Genomic DNA, 10,541 nt, shown 5'->3' with positions numbered 1-10,541 from the left:
TGTACCAATTTTTTCCTAGAGGACAGGACAACCAACATGACAATTCATGATAGAAATGCTTTCTTTATCTGAGCCCCACTGACGGTGTACTAAGGCAGTCTGTCTGTAAGCACATGGATTATTGTGGTCACCCATATTGCCACCCACATGGCAGACCAGCTGCAACAACTAGAGATGTTTCACCTCCTTGCACTAAAAGAATGGGACGGGCCCCACTAAGAAATGGAGCACCAGAGCCATTTCTCCTGGATGAACCAGGGTGGGGGGCACCTCTCGAGCTCTCTGCAGCTTTATAAAGAGCAGGAGAGGAAAAGGGCGCTTAAATTTTGCAATCTTCTCCTTCACAAGCACACCAGGGCACCTTTGCCCAGTGAAGGGCACCAAGAAGAACCTACCTGTCCGCCAGCGAAGGCTAAATGTTTAGTCTGGGAGCCCGCAGGCAGAAACCTACCGTCATTCTCTCTGCCCCCAGAAGGCAAGGACAGCAGAAGGCTGTCCCTGAAATCCTGACAGTTTAAGCCACCACCCTCCCAACTACTATCCTTAATTTGAATGCACTGGTGATGCCTCTGTTCACACGCTGGGGGTCAGGGAGCGATCAGCATCTCCAAGCACAAAGAAAAGCCAGCACTCCCACACACCAGGCCCTCCGGTGGACAAACCTTTTCTCTATCAAAACCAAAGTCACTGCCATGAGTCCATTCCAATGCATAGTGGCCCTACAGGACAGAGTAGATCTGCTCCTGTGGGTTTCTGAGGCTGTAAATCTTTACGGGTACAGACGGCCTCATCTTTCTCCCACTGAGCAGGTGGTAGGTTTAAATCTCTGACCTTGCAGTTAGCAGCCCAAAGCATAACCAACGATGCCACCAGACTCCTTATTCTTGGCCAGTCTTACCATCATCCAGTCAGGCAGGTGGCATTACCCCCATTGTTCAGCGGGAGGAAGTGAGGTGCAAAGCCATGGTGGCTTGTGCGGTGTGCACACCAAGTCTCACACTCAGAACCACTTCCCAGAGAGGCTGGTGGCTTGTGCGGTGCGCACACCAAGTCTCACACTCAGAACCACTTCCCAGAGAGGCTGGTGGCTTGTGCAGTGCGCACACCAGGTCTCACACTCAGAACCACTTCCCAGAGAGGCTGGTGGCTTGGGGCAACCCAGCAGCTCTGAAGGGAAAGATCGGGTGCTATGCTCTGCTCCTGGGAGAAAACCCTGCGGGGCCCCTCTGCTCAGTCCCCTATGGGGTCGTGGGGAGATGGGATCAACTCCCTGCCCCAACCCAGGCATTGGCCCAGGGAAACGAGGGACGAAGAAGACAGGGTCTTGGGATGACATTCTCAAGTGTGCTTCCTGTTGAGTGGCATCAGGTGACATGAGGAGGAGGAATCTGCCAAGGCCAGGCCAGGTGCAACCCTGCAGCAGCTGGGCAGGCTGAGGAGGGTTACCAACCACAGCCCTGACCTTCGGGAAGGGGCTGGCACCAGCGAGCAGCTAGCACTGAACAGCTACCAGGAAGAGGGTACCATGACATGCTGCCGTCTGTGACACACTTTCTGTCAACCGTACTAAACAGCACAGCAGGCGTCTCTGCATTTCCAGGTCACCCATCAGAGCCATTCGGAGAGCGACGGGCCAGCAGTTAAGGGCAGCCTCAATGAGGAAATGGAGCCCTGGTGGTGCCGTGGGTTAAGCATCACGCTGTTAACCTCAAGTTCGGCAATTCAAACCTACCAGGTGCTCCGTGGGAAGATGACGAGGCTGTCTGTCCCTTTAAAGATCGATGGCTTCACGGAAACCCCGAGGAACAAGTCTACTCTGTCCTAAGGGGTCACGAGGAGTCCGAGTCAGCTCGACGCCGGAGGGAAAACTGTGGAGACCTGAACTCTCCTTTCCAAACTCAAATTGAGTGACACCAGTTTTGTTTGATAACAACTTTGCCAGTCGATGAGAAAACCAAGCCAGGCTGTCCCTAGCACCGGAGCTCAGCAGAGCAGCCTCATGTTCTGCCGTTCCGCTGTTTGCCACGGAGGACAGTTTGCTTTCTCTCCACTCGAACTCTCCCCTCCTCTACAGTGATGGAGGGGTTAAGCACCCGGCTGCTCATCAAAAGATGAATGGTCTGAGCCTGGGAGCCACTCCATGGAAGAAACAGAGGAGTCTGCTCCTGCAAAGACTGACCATCTCAGAAGCCATTGGGCAGTTCTGCCCTGTCCTATAGGGCCACTGTGAGTCAGAATCGACTCAAGGGCAGTCTATTTCTTCCTGCTCGGTGACACAAGATTTGCCAAGACCCCACTTTGCATCCCCCTCTATACGTCGTCTAGTGAACCCTGGAAAAAGGCAGCTGGACTTCAGGGTGTGAGGGGAACACCTTGGCAGAGACTTGGAGGAAGCGGAGATGGAATGTGGAGTGCTGGCTGCCAATGACACGGTACCGACAAAAGATCCACTGCCCTGCCTCCCTTTGCCCTCACCCCTGCCAGTCACCCCCATCCCCAAACAATCAAACCCACACAGGCAGAAGGCTGTCCAAGAGGGGCATGAGAGACCGTAGGGTAGGGTTGCAGTCAGACCCTGGTTTCCAAAGCTTGCTTCCCTACTCCTTGGGATTTGCTTGGAAAGAGAAAAACCTACAGACTGCATGAAGATGATCCTTTGCTGAAGCTGTCTGGGGATGCTGTGCCCTGGAGATCTTGCACCTCAGAGTGAACGATGAGCACAGCACCAGCACCCCATCTCCACCACTCACACCACCCTCAGCTCCACTCCCACCTCTCTAAGACAGTGAAAGCTAGTCTCCTCTCTGGGAGCTCAGCTGCTATGGAAATTAGTTTGTACCATTCACAGACTTAAGACAAGAATATTGGCAAATATAAATAGGTCATTTGCAACATAAATCACAGACAAGTACAATAGGAATTCTTAGCCAACACTCCAAAGGGGACGTAAAAACCAAAAGCCCACTGCCACTCAGTCTGTTCTGACTGACAGCAACCCTAGAGAGCCTTTTAGACTGCAAATCTGAACAGGGGCAGACAAACGCCCACCCCCCTGCCCCCTACCCACCCACAGAGCAGCAGTTGAGTTTGAACTGCCCATTTTGAATCAGCCTGCCGCTGATCCCGCAGCAAGCACCACCAGGGCTCCTCCGTGAACCGTGGACTCTTCCAAAACAGAAATGTACAAGCTTAACTGTCTCCTAAAAACAACTGCTCTAAGGGTTTCCACGTGCACCGGAAGGCCAACTGGGGTCGCTGTACCTGTGGTACCAAACAGCAGACAAGTTCCCCGTTCCACCATTTCTTTTATCCAAACAACCAAGATCCTAGCCCCGATCCCTGCCAGGGAAACCACAGAGCCTTCTGGGCCTCCAAGAAACCCTGCTGCCTCAGTAGCTGAGCTGCTCACAACAGAATCAGCAAGGCAAGCCCACCGGCCACTCCAAGGGATAAAGATGAGACCTTCCATGTGCTCTGACACAGATTTCCAGTCTTGGAAACCCTAGGGAGCAGTGCTACTCTGTCTTACACGGTCCCTAGAGATCGGAATCGACCCGGTGGCAGTGGGTTGGTTTGGTTTTGTCTGGCCCTCCGTAAGATCTCTACTGAGATCGTTAGAAGGTCCCTGGAAATTTCTCACCAATTGCCCCTCGCCATTTCCCCCACATCTTCCTAGCGCTAGCACATCAATAGAGATTGGGGTGGGGGGGGTATGAGGGAGTCTTACCTGGATCTCCCACCAAAGCAGTTAGTGCTGGGGGGCTGATGCCGGTTGTCCGGGGCTACAGCTGTCCCACTGGATTCTCTCGAAGGGGGCTGTGAGCCTGGAAAGAGACAAGTTGAGCAACTCAACCATGCGTGCGGTCAGCCATGGTGAACCGTCTGGTCTCCACGATGGTGGGCTGTGGGCGGCCAACACAAGGAGTGGCAGAGGGAGCGCAGGGTGCGGGCCCCCGACCTGTGCCTAGGAGGAGCGGGGCTCGGCTCATGGAAGCAGCTGTGTTGCCCCAAGATGCTGGAGAGAGTCGGAGACGCTAGGAGCACAGTACCATGTACATTAAGCAAACGTCAGACTCATGAACTGAGAGAGAGCAGACATCAGGGCAGGCAACGTAGGGACAAGGGCTGTGGGCACTTTTCCATGTGGCAACCTGAGTCTTTAAAAAGCCAGGACAGATCATGCTACTCCCCTAACAAAATCCCTTCCACCGTTTCCCTCTTCTTAAGATGAGGCTCCAAATCCTTACCATGGCCTACAATGCCCGCGTGAGCTAAGCCAGCGGCCTCTTCAACCTCACTTCCCATCTCAAGCTCCTCCTGACTCACCACCAGAGACACCCCGCCGACTCTGTCCTACCACAAGGCCACACTCCCTTGGACCACAGGACCTTCACACGTGTGACCCTGCCGCCCCTTACTTCACTCCCCATTCACCTGTGGAAACGACTCCTCGCGCTCCAGGTTCCGGGGTATATAAGAACCTTCTGGGAGGAGGTTTCTCAGAGAAACCTTCCTAGACCTTAGATGACACCCCCCTAAAGGGAGGGATCACATACCACCGCACACAGCTTTTCTGCGAGGAGTCAGAAGTGACTCAATGGCAGTGAGTTTGGTTTTGATGTAGGGACGTGTATGTATAAATGCACACACACACACACAACACACACCAGGGGGCTTCAAAAAGTCTGTAGGAAGATGGGATGAAAAGATAACAGCATTTTTCCACAAACTTTTTGATGCCCTCATGGATACATGTATTGAATGAATTAATTATACATGTTCTTTCTCTGACCCAAAGCACCCAGGCAGGATCTCACTCACTCCAGTTGGGGGGTTTTCCTCAGCACTCAAGACCTACCCAAGCACTGAGCCTCTACGTGTCTGTTACTGGTCTACATCAGGACCCGACCCTCACTCAGCCCCTGGAAGCTACAGAAAGCTTGTGTGGGGCAAGTGCCACAGTTAGATCACATTAACTTAACAAAAACATCTCATGAGAAAATTATGGAGAAATCTAGCCCATTTCAGACCTCAGACTCCATGAGACAATTTCCTGCTACAGCCAAAGGTGATTAATTTCAGATCAAAAGAAACAACAAACTGCCAACACTCAGGACAGAGTGGAGTCGCTCTCCAAGCATGTCTGAGCTCCTGTATGTTCTTGCGCCAGAGTGTAGCTATAATGCAGAAGGACACCTAGCTCCCTTTCCCAGCCAACACCATTCTACAAAAGGCCCCCTCAAAATGATCCGGGGTTTAACTACACGAGGGTACTTCGATACTGCAATTTTCCCATGAGCTTTTTAAAGCCCCTTCATATCAAGAAAAAGAAGAAGGAGCCATAGTAACCTGTAATAAATAAGTTCTCTTTGCCAAAGTCCAAGTGGGACGAAAAGTGTTTTGCTTGCTCTCAAACCAAACAAGAACATGCTTACAAAAATCTGACACGTGTTCTGGTCCTTCATCAGCAGGCAGTCCCCTCAAACACCGCCATGATTTTGAGCCAGGATGCAGAGAAGAGGTGGGCTAGTTGTGGGCCTGACCGCTGAGTGGTACACACACCAAGAAATATCTGCTGGAGACCCAAGCTCTCAGCACCTCCTCCCCTGCCCCTGCTTCCCAGCCCTATACCGCACCCAGACCTTCCACACCTAGTGCTGACGACACAGCCCCAGGGAGCCAGGCGGCACTCACCGTCTGTCACGGCACTGCCATTAGGCACACTTCCCAGATCAACAGTCGGCCCGTCCAGGAAAATTGTCAGCTCTCCGCCAGAGACAACACTGCCTTTGTTCTCCGTCTGCAGGTTCAGGGTCAGCTGCGTGTTCTCCACTGTGCGGCACAGAAGGCAACCGTGAGTGGACTAAGGCAAAGGCACCTCAAGTTAAGATTCCATAAGTGACTGAAATTAAGTCCCACACAAAGGAACCAAGGCTACACTATGCAAATGCATTGAGACTAAAGTAAATTCCTATGGGGTGGGGGGGTGGGGGTGGAAATGAGAGTCATGGCTTAAAGGGTACTGAGAAGAATTTCTGCTAAGCATGGTGGGGTGGGGGAAATCTAGAGAGAAATGGTGATGGTTGTAAACGCTGGTGAATTAATGCCATAGGGGTTGAATTAATGCCATAGGGGTTGAATGGCTCATATTTCGCTAGATACTTTACCAGAATAATTTTTTAAAAGTAACCTGAGTAAAAAACACACCAGATTCTACACATTATAAACTCCCATTTCAGCTATGCTGGCTCCTCTAGAAACTTTTTTCTCTATCTGTAGAGGTGTCTTGTGGCAAAGAGAGAAAGACTGGGAAGACGTAGGCCTGACCGAATCCGTGCATACATTAAGCCGATATGGGACAACCTGTTCTTTTTCTCTGCTGTGCGAGCTCACTCATTTCCACATTATTTACCAGTTTGTTTATACTTGTAGGGCCTTGAGAAAGTAGCAAGGATATCAGTGCTACCCAGGAGAAGAACTATGTTCTGGGCAGTGGATAGCCCTCGACCCATACAAAGATTGGCGTGGGGGTGAGAGGTGGGGTTAAAAAGGAGAAGGAATAGGGATCAAAAAACCCTCAGGAGATGTCAGCAAGAGATATTCTTCAAAGATGGGTAATATGCCCTTGTTCTTCATTTCATTGTGTTAAAGACTTTTTCTAAGTTTTCTGAAAGGTAGAAATGCAGACTTTTGAAAATAAAATAAATAAATAAAGTTTAAATACCATTATAAACCATTCTGACCATGGACATAATAGAGCAGTGGTTCTCAACCTTCCTAATGTGGCAACCTTTAATACAGCGCCTCATGTTGTGGTGACCGCCCCACCATAAAATTATTTTTGTTGCTACTTCATAACTGTAATTTTGCAACTGTTATGAATCAGGCGACCCCTATGAAAGGGTCGTTCACACCGGAGACCCACAGGTTGAGAACCGCTGCAACAGAGGATCCCAGAAAGAATGGAAGAAAACAGTGGAGCAAAGTCAAATTCCTGAAAAAGGCCAGATCTACTAACCTGACAAGAGTAGCAGAACACCTGAGAGTATCACAGTAAGATACCCTTTGAACATGGAATTGAAGCTAATTCTTTCTTTTTCCTTTATCATCAGTATATATTTTTTTATTTTTTTATAATTTTATTGGGGACTCTTACAACTCTTGTTACAATCCATACATCAATTGTATCCGACATGTTCATATATATATATATTCCATCATTCTTTTCTAGACATTTACTTTCTATGGAGTCCTTGGGATCAGCTCCTCTTTTTTTCCCTCCCTCCTCCCCGCCCCCACTCCCCATCTCCTCATGGCCCCTTGATAGATTATAGATTGTTAATTAGATTCATATCTCATACCGACTGCTGTCTCCCTTCCCCTCTGGTTTATATTTTCTTCCCCCTGAATGGGGGGGATGTGATTATGTGCCATTCATTGGCACATAAGGGAAGGTACTCCCTCCTTTCCCACCTCTCTCCCCCTTGCCCCTACCCTTTTGGGATCTCTGTTCCCATTCCTGTTCCAGGGCTCCATGTGTGGTGAGTTTTATCTCTTGCCTGTACCTATGTACATGCTCCAGTCTAGTCCAGAGTGGGAAGCGGCACTAGAGTCAAGATAGCAGGGGGTAAGGAGGCCTCAAGGGACCAGAGGTATATTGCATGACCCATTAGTGCTTTACTGCACCCCGAATGACTCAACCCCTCCCTGTGACCCCTCTGTGGGGGGATGCTCCATTGTCCATAGATGGGCTTTGGGTCTCCACTCCAACCCCCCTCCATTCTCACCAATACATTTTTCTTTGTTTGTTTACTGTTTGTTGTGAGTCTTCTAATGACACCTCATGATCGCACCAACTGGTGTGCTTCTTCCATGTGGGCTTGTTGCTTCACTGTTGGATGGCCACTTGTTTAACCTCAAGTCTTTAAGACCTCAGACACTATATCTTTTAATAGCCATCCTCTGTCTTTACCACATCTGCACCCATTTTGTCTTCAGCGATCACATGTGTGCAGGAGTGAACATCAAAGAATGCCAATTTGGTAGAACAAAGTGTTCTTTTACTCAGGGATGGTATGAGCCGAGGCCCAAGGCCCATCTGCAGCTTCAGTGTATTACCTTATAAATATATGTACCTAGGCCCATACCACTATTGTTATGGGTGAATGTATTTGCATAAGTGCACACCTCTGTTAACCTCCCTAGCTATGCCCTTGCTTCCTAGAGCTTGCCTCTGTTTCCTTTTACCTCCTCCTGCCCCGTCATCACTTTCCCCTTCTTCCACCTCTCAGTGCTTCCTCTCCTCTAGCTTGGTGTTGCTCTACTACTCACAGGATCTCTACCCTCTCCTAGAAGCTGGTTTCACTTCCCTAGTTGTTCCCCTGTCCATGACACCGTTGCTCACCACACCCTTCTCCCCACCTCCTTCTTCCCCCTCTACCTTCTGGGGCCATTGGCCCCATTGCCTTCTCCCTGGGCTTCCTTCCCATGCCCAACCCATATAATTAGGCAAACCATCCATGTCCTAGTCCGAACAATAAGAAAACACACGGCTGAAGAAATAAAAGGGAAAAGAAAAAGATGAGAGAAAAAAAAACCTACATAGGTCCAGGTCTGTTTGCTGGTGGAATTGAACCTATTTCTGCAGGTCACCTTTTAGCCAAACAATAGAGCGGCTTATAAAATATACAATAGTGTGCTCCCTTAAACAATACACTATGTAAAACCAAACAGTCAACCCAAAAGCAAGATAAGAAGGCAAGAAGGGGAGAGGAGAGGGAAGCTACAATCACTGGAAATAAGGAGCATGCTGACATAATGGCAAAATTACAACCAACACCCTGGAACAATTTGAATATAAATTGTTAAAGAGGAATATAATTTGCAACATAAACTTCCACTGAAACCACAATTTTTTTTAACTTTAATACAGTGAAAACTTCAGTTCTTCAAACTAGTAGCTGAGTCATTAGACAAAAACTTAACCTGAGCATCGGTCTCCCTGCCTGAAAAACAAGGGTCCCGTGGCACCATTTTCTTTTAAAAACACGTTTTCATTGTAACTCAGGTAGATGTTTACATTTCAGACCATCAACTTTTCATTCAACCATCCAAACCACTATTCGAAATCTCCACTAGGGTCCACTTCCCACTCACTCCCCGATCCCCTATGGGTCACCACCCTCCCTGTCACCTACCCTCAATTCCCACCAACAGCCCTGCCCATCGCTCCATCTCCCCTCACCGACACCCACCGTCCTTCCTCCTTCGCAACCTCCAAAGTCAAGCAGCACCATTTCCCAAGGGAAGCTACAAAGGGTGGCATGGCGCCTGGTAAGCTGTAACTTTTCTGCCTCTTGGCCTTCCTCGTTTTAGGCTGCACAGTCCCGATGTCTCTAGATCTAGCTTGTTCGTTTACAGTGGCACTGTCTCAGTCTTCGTAAGCCACAAGGCCCAGGGTAATGGTGCTCTTGCCTTGTTCCCGAGAGAGACCCAGCCATTGGGAACCGTGCTGAGGTAAGCATTCTACAAGGGCTCAGCACTTCCTGGTATCTCAAAGGCGCTTCCTGGTATCTTTTATAGATGGAATGTGAGCCTGCTAACTTCTCTCCCCCAAGGGGTGATCATGTTTGAAGTGTGAATCTCTCTCCTGTCTCATCTCAGATCTCCAACTTGGCTCTTTTTTCTAGTTCACCTACTAATGGTCTCCTGGTAATGATCTGACTGCTTAGTGACCCAGGAGTCCCCTCACCCACAGGCCTATCTTACCTGCAAAAGGAGACAGAGCACGGGAGGAGAAGGGTGTCTTTTTCTTTCTTTCTTTTAATTAAGCTCTTGAGAACTTAACTCTCATGGTTATATTTCCAAGAGAGAGTCCAAGACCTCTGGCTGTCACCATCATGGCCAGGCGATCCAATTGGGTGTCACCAAGAATGAGACAGCCTGTCACCCCCTGCTTCCTAGTGATGCAGTATGAAGGTCTTTTAAAGTCCTCTTGTCAAAAGTATGTCACCTGCAACTGGTCAAGTCCACAGGAAATTAGAGAAGCTGATGAATGACACAGTGAGGGAGCAATCAGACCATTCCAGAAGCTGTGGCATCCCATAAGACCACTGCCCTGAACTCCTCAGAAAGTCAAAGCCATCAAGCAGAGATTGGATGAAGGGGCAGGAGGGAGAGTTCAGCATGGGACTGAACTTTGGTTTGAAAAACAAAACTGTCTCAGAATGATTGGAGTAATCTGCATCTGGACAGGATATCAGATGCTATGGGAAATTCCCATTAATTTTCTATGGTCCGAGAGAAGTACTATGGTTTTATATAAGAAGGCTCTTATTCTTGGAAAATGAAAGAGTAGATTATGTAACTTATTAAGAGTAGATGGTTGTAACTTATTTGTAAGTGGTTTTATAGGACAATCGGCCAGAGACATTAGCAAAGTCATGAAATCAACAAGTGCCCTTTGAACGGTTCAGATCAAACAAACAAACCAAAAGCACACTTTCTGACGCAGACAAAACTTTAAACAGTGGTTGGGTGTT

At 48.9% G+C, this 10,541-nt stretch overlaps 1 protein-coding gene across 1 annotated transcript in view; it reads right to left on the bottom strand.

Moving 5' to 3' along the window:
- WWP2 (WW domain containing E3 ubiquitin protein ligase 2) overlaps window positions 1–10,541 on the bottom strand; it is a 140,908-nt gene that overhangs the window by 86,480 nt on the left and 43,887 nt on the right. The window contains exons 4-5 of the mRNA XM_004704577.2: window positions 5,695–5,832; window positions 3,728–3,824 (exon numbers count right to left, since the gene is read on the bottom strand). Of these exons, the coding sequence (XP_004704634.1) occupies window positions 3,728–3,824; window positions 5,695–5,832 (235 nt within the window). The remainder of the gene's footprint in view (window positions 1–3,727; window positions 3,825–5,694; window positions 5,833–10,541) is intronic.

The sequence above is a fragment of the Echinops telfairi genome, unplaced genomic scaffold (genome assembly GCF_000313985.2).
Source record: "Echinops telfairi isolate 266 unplaced genomic scaffold, ASM31398v2 ScPeMD7_2291;HRSCAF=2852, whole genome shotgun sequence".
NCBI classification, from domain to species: domain Eukaryota; kingdom Metazoa; phylum Chordata; class Mammalia; order Afrosoricida; family Tenrecidae; genus Echinops; species Echinops telfairi.
The sequence above is the reverse complement of the archived record's forward strand: the minus strand, read 5'-3'. Positions and strand labels throughout refer to the sequence as shown.